At 45.9% G+C, this 16,173-nt stretch overlaps 1 protein-coding gene across 3 annotated transcripts in view; it reads right to left on the bottom strand.

Moving 5' to 3' along the window:
• LOC139560632 (ephrin type-B receptor 1) overlaps positions 1-16,173 on the bottom strand; it is a 405,983-nt gene extending 389,810 nt beyond the window's left edge. For 2 of the 3 annotated variants that reach the window (XM_071377579.1, XM_071377581.1), the window contains exon 1: positions 15,867-16,173. In XM_071377579.1, coding sequence (XP_071233680.1) covers positions 15,867-15,930 — 64 coding nt within the window. In that variant the 5' untranslated portion in view covers positions 15,931-16,173. The remainder of the gene's footprint in view (positions 1-15,866) is intronic. The other variant, XM_071377580.1, reaches the window with a different exon arrangement.

Here is a 16,173-nt window from a genome sequence, read left to right as displayed (position 1 = left end):
TTAACAGAAAAATAAATGCACTCCTCTGTTCCTTTCCTCATTCTTTCCCATCTGTTCTGTCCCTGGCAAGCTTGTGTCCACTGCCTGTGTCAATACCCAAACGGAATCATATTTCACTTTGCGGGAGAAGCAAAATAGAGTTTTGAGGGAAAGAGAGAGCGAACAAGGGATAGAGGGAAGAAGGAAAGGATGGAGGGATGGAAGTGTAGGGCTAGGTGATATGGCCTAAAAATAATATCTTGTGTTTTTCAAACTTACGGGCGATTCACGATAATGCTGGATATGTTTTCTCTCAATAAGCGTTGTTGTACAAATAAAGGTCAAATACACTGCATTTCAAACAGTCAGCAATAATCTAATGAATTCAGGGCCAGTTAAATTATACCTAGGCTAAATATAAGCCTTCCACAACAAGAAACACTAATAATTTCATTATAAACGCCCTTTTTGTTACAAATTTAACCAGAAACCTGCATAATACACATTCACTAATAATGACTAACTTCTTGTAACAGGAATTATAGAACATTAACACAGGTCTCATCAATGATTTTTCGAGCACTAGCCCACATGCTAGTAAGTAGCCAGCTAATGTTCATATTTCAAGTTCAGCCAACTTGGATCTATTTGCTAGCAAACAAGGTTGAACAGTTGAATTGCTATGAACACACCCTTCTGTCTGCCTCCAACTGTTTGAAAAGCATGTTAGTCTGTCCACTTTGTTCAGATGTTGAACTCAAGCGGCCTACCTTATTTCTCAGAATGAGAACGAGTTGCCAATTCCTCATATAATTGTGTTTTATGCTTACTGCACGTTAATAAAACACAGACTAGACAGCTAGTATAACAGTCTTTGACTAAAATGCTGCTGACGGTACAATCAGAGCATTCATTTTCCAGAATCAATGTTGATTGATATTCTCGTTTAAGTAGTGTCTGCTCTGTGCGCTATTTGAGTAGTTGAGACATAAAAATGGTCTCGTTAGAATAGTTGACTTCTCCTCTACTACAGTAACGTCTCAATGTGTTGGTGTCCATATGAACCATTCTGTGGGACCAAACCTCAAATGCAAATAGTGAGTTGAACCCGCTTGTCAGAGAGGAAGATGTGATCTCTCAACTTTGTTGGCGTGAGAGGCAGGGGGAGGGGCTTGGTATGTGTGTAAACCACAGTGGAAGAGGCAAAGCGAGAGTTATCACTCTCGCTAAATTACAGTATGTCCAAAATAAGGCCAATGCGCTTCTATGGCCTTATTTTGGACCTAAGCTTGTCGCCTGCCAGAAACACGAGAACAAGCGGACATAAAATAAGAAAACCTTGATTCTTGCAATACAGGCATTTGGAATATTGCGCAAAAACATACATTTTAATTACACAACATTTAAAACTTCACCCAGCCCTAGGAGGGGTACACAACATTTAAAACTTCCCCCAGCCCTAGGAGGGGGTACACAATGTTAAAAACATCCCCCAGCCCTAGGAGGGGTACACAACATTTAAAACTTCCCCCAGCCCTAGGAGGGGGTACACAATGTTAAAAACTTCCCCCAGCCCTAGGAGGGGTACACAACATTTAAAACTTCACCCAGCCCTAGGAGGGGGTACACAATGTTAAAAACTTCCCCCAGCCCTAGGAGGGGTACACACATGTAAAACTTCCCCCAGCCCTAGGAGGGGGTACACAATGTTAAAAACTTCCCCCAGCCCTAGGAGGGGGTACACAATGTTAAAAACTTCCCCCAGCCCTAGGAGGGGGTACACAACATTTAAAACTTCACCCAGCCCTAGGAGGGGGTACACAATGTTAAAAACTTCCCCCAGCCCTAGGAGGGGTACACAACTATTAAAACTTCGCTCAGCCCTAGGAGGGGTACACACATGTAAAACTTCCCCATCCCTAGGAGGGGGTACACAATGTTAAAAACTTCCCCCAGCCCTAGGAGGGGGTACACAACATTTAAAACTTCACCCAGCCCTAGGAAGGGGTACACAATGTTAAAAACTTCCCCCAGCCCTAGGAGGGGTACACAACTATTAAAAACTTCCCTCAGCCCTAGGAGGGGTACACAACATTTAAAACTTCCCTGAGCCCTAGGAGGGGAACACAACATTTAAAACTTCCCTGAGCCCTAGGAGGGGGTACACAACATTTAAAAATCCCCTGAGCCCTAGGAGGGGTACACAACATTTAAAACTTTACTCAGCCCCAGGAGAGGTACACAACATTTAAAACTTCCCTCAGCCCTAGGAGGGGTACACAACATTTAAAACTTCCCTGAGCCCTAGGAGGGGTACACAACATTTAAAACTTCCCTGAGCCATAGGAGGGGGTACACAACATTTAAAACTTCCCTCAGCCCTAGGAGGGGTTCACAACATTTAAAACTTCCCTCAGCCCTAGGAGGGGGTACACAACATTTAAAACTTCCCTGAGCCCTAGGAGGGGTACACAACTATTAAAACTTCCCTCAGCCCTAGGAGGGGTACACAACATTTAAAACTTCACTCAGCCCTAGGAGGGGTACACAACTATTAAAACTTCCCTCAGCCCTAGGAGGGGTACACAACATTTAAAACTTCCCTAAGCCCTAGGAGGGGGTACACAACATTTAAAACTTCCCTGAGTCCTAGGAGGGGTACACAACTATTAAAACTTCCCTCAGCCCTAGGAGGGGGTACACAACATTTAAAACTTCCCTCAGCCCTAGGAGGGGTACACAACATTTAAAACTTCCCTCAGCCCTAGGAGGGGTACACAACATTTAAAACTTCCCTGAGCCCTAGGAGGGGTACACAACATTTAAAACTTCCCTCAGCCCTAGGAGGGGTACACAACATTTAAAACTTCCCTGAGCCCTAGGAGGGGTACACAACATTTAAAACTTCCCTGAGACCCAGGAGGGGTACACAACATTTAAAACTTCCCTGAGCCCTAGGAGGGGTACACAACTATTAAAACTTCCCTCAGCCCTAGGAGGGGTACACAACATTTAAAACTTCACTCAGCCCTAGGAGGGGTACACAACATTTAAAACTTCCCTGAGCCCTAGGAGGGGTACACAACATTTAAAACTTCCCTGAGCCCCAGGAGGGGTACACAACATTTAAAACATCACAACTGCATCTTTTCTCTCCAGGTGAAATCCTACGACTAGTGAGGTCCAGCCGCCCGACAACCTGCCTGCTCGACCACCTCCCCCGCCCCCCCCCCAACTTCTCCAGACCATCTCTGGAGGCCTTCTCACTTCCCTCATCAACTCATCCCTGACCACTGGCTGCATCCCCTCTGACTTCAAAATGACCAGAGTTGCTATCCCTCCCCAAGAAACCAACACCAGACCCGTCTGACGTCAAATTACTACAGACCAGGGGCCTCCCGAGTGCCACAGCAGTCTATGGCACTGCATCACGGTGCTAGAGGCGTTACTACAGACCTGGGTTCAGTCCCGGGTTGCGCCACACCGGGTTGTCCCACACCTGGCCGTGGCCAGGAGTCCCATAGGATTGGCCCAGTGGCATCCGGGTTAGGGGAGGGTTTGGCCGGTGGGGCTTTACTTGGCTCATTGTGCTCTAGCGACTCCTTGTGACGGGCCAGGGGCCTGCAGGCTGACTCCGGTCGCCAGTTGAATGGTGTTTCCTCCGACACACTGGTGCGGCTGGCTTCCGGGTTAAGCTGGCAGGTGTTAAGGAGCGCGGTTAGGCGGGTCATGTTTTGGAGGACGCATGACTCCACCTTCGCCTCTCCCGAGCACGTTGGGAGTTGCAGATCAAAAAAGGGGGGTCATTTTTTTATATAAATGCAGACTGGTATTCCTTCTTTCTTTTATTTCCAATAAACTGGAGCGTGCTGTCTCTGACAAACTCTCTCGCTATCTCTCTCAGAACGATCTTCTTGACCCTAACCAGTCAGGCTTCAAGACGGGTCACTCAACCGATACTGCTCGCCTCTATGTCACGAAGGCTCTCCGCACTGCCAAAGCTGACTCTCTCTCCTCTGTTTTCATTCTCCTAGATCTATCCACTTCCTTCAATGAACTATCAGATCCTCCTCTCCACACTCTCAGGGCTGGGCATCTCAAATTCTGCACACTCTTCGATTGCATCCTACCTGGCAGACCGCTCTTACCAGACGACGTGGAGAGGATCTGTGTCTGCACCACGTACTCTCACTAGTGGTGTCCCCCAGGACTTGGTTCTAGGCCCTCTCCTCTTCTCTCGATACACCAAAAGACTCGGCTCCATCATATCCTCACCTGGTCTCTCCTATCATTGCTATGCAGACAACACTCAACTACTTTTTTTCTTCCACTCTTCTGACAACCAGGTGGCGACATGCATCTCTGCGTGCCAGACAGATATCTCAGCTTGGATGTCGGCCCACCACCTCAAGCTCAACAAGACGGAGCTACTCTCCCTCCCGGGGAAGACCTGACCGCTCCAAGACCTCGCTGTTGGCTGGGCTCCCCGCTTTTGCCATCAAACCCCTGCAACTTATCCAGAACCTTCCCTTCCTTTTAGGCTATCCTCAAAAAAATGTATTACAATGAATGGGAAATGTGGTTGTCCCACCTGGCTATCTTAAGATAAACTGTAAGTCGCTCTGGATAAGAGTGTCTGCAAAATGACTAAAATGTAAAATATAAATTTAACCGAAAGAAAGAGAACAGGGGATGGAGGGAAGGAGGAAGGGAGGAGGTACACAACCAATTATTCCAAGGTTGGAGGTTGAGAGAGGAGAAAAAGTCTGCCTCTGCTGCTGGTTCGGCTGCTGTTTCAAGTTTTAATTAAAATTTTCATTTCCTCCTCTGATAAAAAAAAAGAAAAAGCCAGCCCAAGTCAACAGCGTGGGTATTGTTGAGCTAGCGATGCAAATTACGGTGTTGGGAAGCTGGCTGTATCTGGTTGGTCTGTAAGAGTAGAGGCCCCAGAAGTAGGGACGCTGTAGGAATCAGTGGAAACAGGACGCAATAATGAATATTTTCTGCTTTTCTCTCTCTCTCTCTGTCCCCCTCTCTCTCTCTGTCTTTCAATCTTTCACTCCAATCTCTCTCTTCTTTCTTCTCTCCAATCTCTCCTCGGCTAATATCGAAGAGGCTCCCCTTTACTACTGACTGGCTGTTTGTAACCCTATTCCCCCCGAGTCAGAACAGGTAATGGCAGAAATCATGCCCTCTTTTCACATTGCTAACCCATTTCAGAGAAAGACAGGTAATTGCTAATGTCAATAACTCACATTTCCACATCACGCATTTTCACATTTTATGTGTTTGTGTTCTGAGAAACAGATTCACCGGGACGAAGGAAAACGGTGATTCAGAGTGTTTGCGGTTGAGTCATACAGGTCTGGTCCAGCATCAAATGAATGTTATGACGTGTGATTGGTTAGATAAGCTGGTCTATTCAGTGCTTAGGCGTGTGATTTAGGGCTGGGCGATATGGCTTAAAAACCATGTATACATTTTTTCAAACTTATGGACGATTCACAATATATAGAGAGTTTAATTATATATTTGTTCTCTAAATAAGGGTTGTTGTACAATTAAAGGTCAAATACACTGCATTTCAAACAGTCAGCAATAATCTAATGAATTCAGGGCCAGTTAAATTATACCTAGGCTAAATATAAGCCTTCCACAACAAGACCCACTAATAATTAATTATTTTATCAAAATAGTTTAACTTGTGTTTATGCAATAATCACTGATCTGGCTTTCAAGTCAGTCTATGAAAATGCCCTTTCTGTTACAAACTTAATCAGAAACATGCATAATGCACATTCACTAATATTGACTAACTTCTTGTAGCAGGTATTATAGAACATTAACAACAAAAAACTATTGAGTCTTGCGATACAGGCGTTTGGAGTGTTGCAGAACAATATCTGAATTACAGTTTTTCTAGATTGCTAAGACACTTTTAATGAAACTGGTGTGGACTTGATGTCCATCATAACCTAATTAGCACAACAGCATTATTTGTTGTAAAACTAAGTCATTTCTCATTGCTTTCATACACAATGCAAATGCTAAGCACATTTTTGCAACTGTCTGCAAAAGACGCAAAACTCAGTTGAGTAAATCATGACAAACAAAATTAAAACATTAGGTCACAGCTGATACAAATTACTCCCATGAATGTCAACCTCTTCTGCATGTGTGCAAAATGTCTTTGCACAATTGTTCAATCAGCAATCAGTCCTTATTCATGTTTAAAGAGGTCTCCTCTGAGTTGCTGTTTGCATGAATGGATCAAGTAAGAGGCCGAAGGCAAGGACAAAGGAGAGGTAGAGGGGCCCATAGAGGAAGATAGTTCAGCTCTCAGTTCAAATGGAAAAAGGTCAAATAATGCCTTTTGTTTCTGGATATTCATGCTCGAGTGACATTTCTGCATTAGTCAGCTTTGGTAAAATCATTTTAGGAAGAAATAATACAGCCCGTGCTGTGATAATATGTTTTCTTCCCTTTTATAGTATCAACAAATGGCCCAGACATATAAAAGAGGGTTAACCATGTTAGGGTATTATGTAGGCCTACTTAGTATTTATTGGGATATCTGTATGATGGCGCCGGAGAGGATGGCTGCTGTATTATTGGCTCTTACTGTTCTATTTTTTTTATTTTTTTTTCGAATTGTTTGAAACTTATTTTGTACATAATGTTGCTGCTACCATCTCTTATGACCGAAAATGGCTTCTGGACATCAGAACAGCAATTACTCACCTCAACTTGGACAAATAATTTTTCTTTAATGAGTCGGACGGGAAGGATATACTCCAGACACCCGAACAGGCCCTCATCCCCATCATTCGCAGGAGAAAGAAACAGGCCCTGACAGGCCCTGACCTTAGAGAGACGTTTTATTTCTCTATTTGGTTAGGTCAGGGTGTGATTTGGGGTGGGCATTCTATGTTGTTTGTTTCTATGTTTTGGCCGGTTTCTCAATCAGGGACAGCTGTATATCGTTGTCTCTGATTGGGAATCATACTTAGGCAGCCTTTTTTCCTTTTGGTAGTTGTGGGTAGTTGTCTTTGTTTGTGCATGTGTAGCCTTATGGAGCTTCACGTTCGTTTTTGTTGTATTATTGTTTTGTTGGCGACATTTGCAAAATAAAGAAAAATGTACGCTCACCCGCTGCACCTTGGTCCATTCCATACGACGATCGTGACAGAACTACCCACCACCAAAGGATCAAGCAGCATGGAGAAAGGGACTCATGGACATGGGAGGAGATCCTGGATGGGAAAGGACCCTGGAGGCAGGCTGGAGAATATCGCCGTCCAAAGGAGGAGATAAAGGCAGCGAAGGAGGAGCGGCGACGATATGAGGAGGCAAGTCATCGACGGAAGCCCAAGAAGCCACTCCCCACATTTGTTTTGGGGGGGGAGGCACACGGGGAGGTTGGCAGAGCTAACTCCCCATGCTCACGGCAAGGAGCGTGGTACTGGTCAGGCACCGTGTTATGCGGTAAAGCGCACGGTGTCTCCGGTGCGCGTGCACAGCCCGGTGCGCTCGGAGCCAGCTCTCCGCAAGTGCCACGCTAGAGTGGGCATCCAGCCAGGGCAGATTGTGCCAGCTTAGCGCTCTTGGTCTCCGGTGCTCCGTTTTGGCCCAGGGTATCCTGTGCAGGCTCTGCGCACTGTGTCTCCGGTGCGCTGTGACAGTTCAGTGCGCCCTGTGCCTGCGTTCCGCACGTGCCGGGATAAAGTGGGCATTCAGCCACGAGGAGCAGTGCAAGTGTTAAGCACCAGATCTCCAGTGCTCCCCCACAGCCCGGTTCATCCTGTGCCTGCTCCACGGGTCAGTCCGGAGCCTTAGGCGACGGTCTCCAGTCCGGAGCCTCCGGCGACGGTCTCCAGTACGTAGCCTCCGGTGACGGTCCCCAGTCCGGAGCCTCTGGCGACGGTCCCAGGTCCGGAGCCTCCGGCGACGGTCCCCAGTTCGGAGCCTCTGGCAACGGTCCCCAGTCGATGGGATCGAGATCCGGGCTCTTCGCTGGCCATGGCAGAACACTGACATTCCTATCTTGCAGGAAATCACACACAGAACGAGCAGTATGGCTGGTGGCATTGTCATGCTGGAGGGTCATGTCAGGATGAGCCTGCAGGAAGGGTACCACATGAGGGAGGAGGATGTTTTCCCTGTAACACACATCGTTAAGATTTCCTGCAATGACAACAAGCTCAGTCCGATGATGCTGTGACACACCACCCCAGACCTTGATGGACCCTCCACTTCCAAATCAATCCCACTCTAGAGTACAGGCCTCGGTGTAATGCTCATTCCTTCGATGATAAACGCAAATCCGACCATCACCCCTGGTGAGACAAAACCGCGACTCGTCAGTGAAGAGCACTTTTTGCCAGTCCTGTCTGGTCCAGCGACGGTGGGTTTGTGCCCATAGGTGATGTTGTTGCCGGTGATGTCTGGTGAGGACCTGCCTTACAACAGGCCTACAAGCCCTCAGTCCAGCCTCTCTCAGCCAATTGTGGACAGTCAGAGCACTGATGGAGGGATTGTGGGCTCCTGGTGTAGTTGTTGTTGCCATCCTGTACCTGTCCCGCAGGTGTGATGTTCGGATGTACCAATCCTGTGCAGGTGTTGTTACACGTGGTCTGCCACTGCGAGGACGATCAGCTGTCCGTCTTGTCTCCCTGTAGCTCTGTTTTAGGCGTCTCACAGTACGGAAATTGCAATTTATTGCCCTGGCCACATCTGCAGTCCTCATGCTTCCTTGCAGCATTTCTAAGGCACGTTCACACAGATGTGCAGGGACCCTGGGCATCTTTCTTTTGGTGTTTTTCAGAGTCAGTAGAAAGGCCTCTTTAGTGTCCTAAGTTTTCATAACTGTGACCTTAATTGCCTACCGTCTGTAAGCTGTTAGTGTCTTCACGACCGTTTTTTGCTGAGTTTATTACCTCAATTACCTCGACTCCGGTGCCCACGCACATTGACTCTGTACCGTTACCCCCTGTATATAGCCTTGCTATTGTTATTTTACTGCTGTTCTTTAATTATTTGTTACTTTTATCTCTTACTTTTTAGGTATTTTCTTAAAACTGCATTGTTGGTTAAAGGCTTGTAGATATGCATTTCACTGTTGTATTCGGCGCATGTGACAAATAAAATGTGATTTGATTTGATTGTGTAACGATTGATTGAAATACCTTTCATTAGATAACAAGTTGTATGTTTAGATGGATGCAGCTGACTTTGTGTCATGTACAGTATTTCATGTTTTGAAAGTTTTAATGCATTTTGCAAATTAAATGTGTAATTTTGGCCAACGTGTTTCAGTTTGGGGCTACGTGTTAATTGTTTGGACAAATGTGCTCAAGCAATCAAGAAAACTGTAATTTGATTTATCACCCAGCTCTAGAATGATTGGTTATATAAACTGATCTATCCAGTGTTTGGACATGTGATTGGTTAGATTAGGCAGTCTATCCAGTATTTGGACATGTGATTGGTTCGATAAGGCAGTCTATCTAATGGTATCATCCACCTGTGCTGCATGGTGATAGCAGGAGAGTGTGAAGCGAGACCAATAAAACACAACATTCCACAGAGATAGCGTCTCTACAGCGAATCAGAACACAGGGGCCTGTGACAGTCAGGACTAGACCACTAACATGTAATGCTAGTGAAGACGAGGGTGTCTATTCCCATGCAAGTGCACACATGAATACACAGATACGCAAATGGACACACACAGACACACACACACGTATAGACAAACACACAGCAGACTGTGCACACACACAAACACACACACACACACACACACACACACACACACACACACACACACACACACACACACACACACACACACACACACACACACACACACACACACAGACACACACACACGTATAGACAAACACACAGCAGACTGTGCACAAACACACACACACACAGGCAGTCACACAAACAGAAACACACAGACACACACATGCACACACACACACACTCTCTCACTGACAACACACACACAAATCACATTCCACTCCATCTCCCCCAACACCACCTCCTATCCACCATCTGGCTGTTTTGAGGCTTGAATGTCTCTGGGGTAAGGTGAGCTCTGAGGGGGATTGTTTGTGTGCGTCCTGTGGGTGGTGAAAGCCATGGAAGACTGGCTCCACTGAGCTGTAATAGCCCTAATGCTTCTCTGTAGTCTGTCATGGTCTCAGGCATCATGGTCTCAGGGTCTCAGGCATCATGGTCTCAGTCATCATGTTCTCAGGCATCATGGTCTCAGTCATCATGTTCTCAGGCATCATGGTCTCAGGGTCTCAGGCATCATGGTCTCAGTCATCATGTTCTCAGGCATCATGGTCTCAGGCATCATGGTCTCAGTCATCATGTTCTCAGGCATCATGGTCTCAGGCATCATGGTCTCAGGCATCATGGTCTCAGTCATCATGGTCTCAGGCATCATGGTCTCAGTCATCATGGTCTCAGTCATCATGGTCTTAGGCATCATGACCTCAGGCATCATGGTCTCAGTCATCAGAATGGCGGATGGGCCATCTTCCTCAGTCAGGCTTCGAACAGTGGCTGGGCTGGAGGCAGGCTGGGGGGTCACCACTATCACAAAACCTTTAGAGCTTATAGTAGCCAGAACAAACATATATTCACGATTTCACTAATATCATCAAATCAATAAATCAGAGCACGTTTTTGGCTCATTCAGTAGTTTTTACCTGATTTAGTAGAACCCTGTTGAAAAATTATGTTAAAAGTATAATTTATATTCCAAAAACATACATTGACCATAAGAATTTTAATGCTTCCTGTTGTCATGACTTTTTGATTTATGGCCCAGTGTCAAAACACCGGTTTTAAATTCATCATCAATATGCTGAAAAAAGTTGTGATATTTTGAAGACCAATACATAAAAGTTACTCCCTAGACACACAAGTCATACTTGTGTTCAGATGATTGTATTTAGCTAAATTAGTACCTTATAAACAGCACACACACCAGTATTTACCAAGCGGTCACTCAAGACTGGAATTGATTAGCTTGTTCTACTGTAATCAAAAGCAAGGGCAAATTAATCACTCACATCAATATTGTATTGAAATCAATTAACTTGGGTATACTGCATATATCTGTCGATAAATGAGAACCTGTTGTAGTAATTAGTAGGCGATGTCATGGCGACGTGGGCTAGAAAAGCTCATGTGCAGAAACACGTCATTGGGTCCAACGGTCGCGTCGCGCCGAACTGTGCATGTCAAATCAAAGGCACTCCATCAATATAAAGTTGTTTAGACGAAAATGAAAACGTGTCAATTTGTCACTCTCACAAGGTTGGAGTAATAACATGTTAAGACATTGGGTCTAATCTGAGTTGTGCCTTTAGAAATCAAGAAAATGAACAACTAAGGAATAATTTTTCACTTCCCCAACTCCAAACCGCGGTCTGGTCTGCTGAGTCTGCTTCGCGAAGCATTCCCAGAGGTATTGTGATGTTGGGCCTCTGGGTTTAGAAAATGCTTTGGGTAAGTGTTAGATTTCATAAGTGTTATGAAGGCAGGTGCCAGGCCAGCAGCAAAGTATAACTATTTTCTCTCCAAGCACTCTAATGTACCCATTACAGGTTAATAACACCATGTCTGCCACCCAGTCTCTCACTGTATGTGTGTGTGTGTGTGTGTGTGTGTGTGTGTGTGTGTGTGTGTGTGTGTGTGTGTGTGTGTGTGTGTGTGTGTGTGTGTGTGTGTGTGTGTGTGTGTGTGTGTGTGTGTGTGTGTGTGTGTGTGTGTGTGTGTGTGTTATAATTAAGAAATAATGCACAAGGAGGGGTGGTATATAGCCAATATACCACGACTAAGGACTGTTCTTAAGCACGACGCAACGCAGAGTGCCTGGATACAGCCCTTAGCCGTGGTATATTGGCCATATACCACAAGCCCCTGAGGTACCTTATTGCTATTATAAACTGGTTACCAATGTAATTAGATTAGTAAAAATAAATGTTTTGTCATACCCATGGTATACGGTCTGATATACCACGGCTGTCAGCCAATCAGCATTCAGGGCTTGAATCACCTAGTTTATAATAGCCCTATATACCACTCGGCTCACAACACAGGCCAGAAGTGTACACTATAGATGCTGCAGGATATGGAAAGTGTAGAATTGCATTCTACTTCACACAGCATTATAGGTCAGCAGATCAACACTAGCCCTGTAACAAAGATGCATACAGGCCCACACACACAAGCACTCACACACACGTGTATGACGTATGACTGTGTTTCACCCCTCCTTCCCATACAGAATAGGGCTGTTTTTTCTCTTTCTCCATTTGGAGAGAGGGAGTGAGAGGTGAGGACTGGTCTTCTAAACCTCCATTAGTGACTTCTCTCTCTTCATCACAGATGGGGTCAAGGTCTCTCTCTCTCCCTCTCTATCAAACACAAACACAGTCAATTTTATGACAGAAAAAGTACTTCTGTTTGCTGAACCTACTGTAATGCTGCTCTCTTCTTATTCAGACATCATACAGACACTGCCTAGAGAGAATTGGGTCAGCGTAATTATACTAGGAAGTGATATGACAGAGAATGTGTTGTTTTGACTGGAAGATGACGTGGCGGTTGAAGCTCATGCATGAACATGTACTAGTCGTTATTATCGTTAATCCACCATGCCACTGGGGAGGTGTTATCACAGTATCGCTGGTCTTCAACACCTCCTACTATGGGACTGGTTACTATACACACACCTGTCGTCTTCTGGGTTGGACATTTCTCTCTCTCTCCCACACACGCACAAAGGCTGTTGGATTTGCTATCATCAGCATCAACGTGTACCTATTTAGCAACGGATGACTTGATGATCATGGCTGTTCTTTGCCAAACACAATCTTTACCCTTTTCATCTAACTCCATTTTCTCCTGCCCTCTCTCTTTCTCCTGCCCTCTCTCTTTCCCTCACTCTCTCTTTCCCTCACTCTCTCTCTCTCTCACCCGCTGTCTCTATCTCCTGCCCTCTCTCATTCTTCTGGCCTCTCTCTCGCGCTCTTCTTTCTGGTTCCTGCTGTAGTTGATGAATGTGTCTTGTACCAGAACAGTCAGTCCCCAGCTAGTTAATGGAGGATTTGGTTGTTTTGTCTCTCTCTCCCTCTCCATCTCTATGTCCTCTCTCTGTCCCTCGTCCCTTTCTGTTCCCCTCCTCTTCCTCTTTCTCTCACTACCCCTACATCTATATACCCCTCTCTCTCCTCCTCCATCCAAACATCCATTTCTCTTTCCCAGTCAGGAGCAGCCTTAATTGGTTTAAGGGCAAACAGAAATAAGCAATGGCTCTATAAGTAGTGGAGAATTACCACTATTGTTGTGAATAATGATACACACTTGCAGAGAGAGGGAGTAAGAGAGAGAGATGGAGAGAGAGAGATAAAGAGAGAGATGGGGCACTGCACATGCATTTTTCCACTAATGGCATGCAAATACCTCTTCTCTCTGTCCTCTCTATCATCCCTCTCTTGGCCCAGCCCATGATGATTTACCTACTGTATCTCTGTGCTTTTCCTCTCCTCTGCCATGGTGTGTGTGTGTGTGTGTGTGTGTGTGTGTGTATGTGTGTGTGTGTGTGTGTGTGTGTGTGTGTGTGTGTGTGTGTGTGTGTGTGTGTGTGTGTGTGTGTGTGTGTGTGTGTGTGTGTGTGTGTGTGTGTGTGTGTGTGCGCGCACGTCCTTGCCTGTGTGGGTGCTTGCCTCCAGCCCCCAAACTATCCCTCACACATAACCAGAGCCACAGCCAGCCAGTCATTTCTAATGTCCCATAAACAGTTGATAGGATCGGGGTTTTCTGACCCGGTATCTCTAACATCATGACCTTTCAGTGAAGCCATGGCTGCCATCAATCTGCCATCAGTGTGTGTCTCTGTGTGTCTACCATTCTATCCACCACATATCAGTCTAGTGGAGGGGCTACTCTCTATTCATCACCAATCTGTCCATATGGTCAGCGCCCCCCCAGACACACACACAGTCTCACACACACGTAGTCTCATACACACACACACAGAGTCTCACATGCACACAGGGTGATCTCTGACACTGCGTTTGTAATTACGGGGCTGATGTGGTGATTAGGGACAGATAATCAGATTAACGGGGACACAGATCTGGGGAGGGATAATGTGGCAAGGGCCGTATGCTGTCTCTCTCTCTCTCTCTCTCTCTCTCTCACACACACACACACACACACACACACACACACACACACACACACACACACACACACACACACACACACACACACACACACACACACACACACACACACACACACACACACACTGTAACACAGAGAGAGAGAGAGAGTGAGGCCAACAGATTGTAGATCATATCAGCTAACATCTTAACCCGTGAGACAATCTCCTTTCAATTAACCAGCCTAAACAAGGAAATCACTCTCATCCCTGGTGTTGCCTGGGTAACCCAATGTGTCTCCCCTACCCATCTGTTCAACCCAATACCCAGCTTTGTCTTTCTGGACAGACCTTTAAAGCTACAGTCAGGGATTTCAGAAGCTGTTCAATGGGTCACGTGTGTGTGATAGAATACGATGAATATAAACAAGCAAGCAGCGCTTTACTGAATGACACGGCAACACTGAGCTACCCAGGCAGCGTGAACGTTGTAATCATTATGAAAATAAAAGATGAAACAGAGATACTACGATCATGTAACGCCCACTGCACTTGCTAGTCTTTAATTCATACCACTTGTTTATGCTAAGCAGAGAACCACGAGAGACCATCTGCGTTGGAGAGTGTGTGAGCATAGAAAGTGAAGTTTGAGAACTCTTCCGTAGTCAAGAGGCTGAAGCATGATATGCATGCAGCACATACATTATGTCTAGTGCCCTAGTCCCTCGGCTCCTACACAGGAAATGAAGAACATGTTAAAGCTCTAAGAAGGGCTATTAGACAAGGATGCTGATGGCACACTTGTCTGTTGATTTCCCTTACACAGTGTGTGCGTGTGTATCTGTCTGTGCGGGTGGGTGGCTGCCAAAGAGGACCAGACAGACAGACCAGAAAACAGGCAGAGAAAAGTATCCTATTGTACGTACATGTAGCCACAGAGTTCTGATCTGAAGGTGCCTCGTCACCATGATTTGATCTGGCGGAGTCATTACTGTCGCTAAACAGTTCCAGCAACCATCTATAAAATCCCTCAGCCAATCCAAAATCGCCCGATATTTATCCTACTGCTGCTCGGAGTTGGCGCTAAAAACTAATTATAAGCCTATGTCAGGACGTGACCCGAATAACATACGGAGCCTGCGAGGCGGAGAGGGCTAGCCTACACCCAGGCGCTGAGGACGACACTCGCAGGTAGAAGAGCATCTCTCCCTGTTATGTCACAGATAGTGTTCCAAACCTGATGTAGGCTATAGATCACCACACAATTATCTCATGGAATAATAAACCACAACAACAAAACAAATAAAAGGAGGCTCCCACATGTTGGCTATATTTTAATTGTGTAACGAAAACCTATTCAAAGGGAAGTTTAGATCATTTGGTGATGATGTGCTGCTCTAGCTACCAACACAGACCATCATCAGTGCGTTGAAGGCTATTGCCAGACCCACTGACACAGAGAGACCACTACTACGTCCTATTCGGAATAAAATAACGGGAACGGGCTTGACATGACCAACGTGCATTCCATCCCCTGTATTCAACTGACATCACAGAGCGCACGCTCTCACCGTTACAATGTGCATGTGCCATTCCATGTGAGAGAGCCGCGCGAGAGAGCCAGTGTGAGTTCCGGCGCGGAGCAGTCATTCCAAACCATCAAAACACAGCAATGATCATTCCCATAATTTACCTTCCATCGCAGAAACCGTGGTGGTGATGATGACACAAAAAACTGCAAACAAATCCACAGTCATGGCAGAAATGTATAGTCCACACAGCCTATAGGCCTATCCACTGAGAACCACGCAGGACACGCACACAAAAAAATCCCTTCGGTTGTCACAGAGCGGTGTATTCATTCCAGTCAGTAAACCCGTGTTATGAGAGTCACATTTCCAGCCGTACTAAAACAGTGTGTGACAACCAGTGTAGGACCCTGCCGAATGTATGGGATGGAGGCGAGAGTGAGAAGTGGGCAAGACAGCTTCTTTACACCC

Source organism: Salvelinus alpinus, chromosome 30 (genome assembly GCF_045679555.1).
Source record: "Salvelinus alpinus chromosome 30, SLU_Salpinus.1, whole genome shotgun sequence".
NCBI classification, from domain to species: Eukaryota; Metazoa; Chordata; class Actinopteri; order Salmoniformes; family Salmonidae; genus Salvelinus; species Salvelinus alpinus.
Note: the sequence above shows the minus strand (reverse complement) of the source record. Positions and strands in the feature narration are given on the sequence as shown.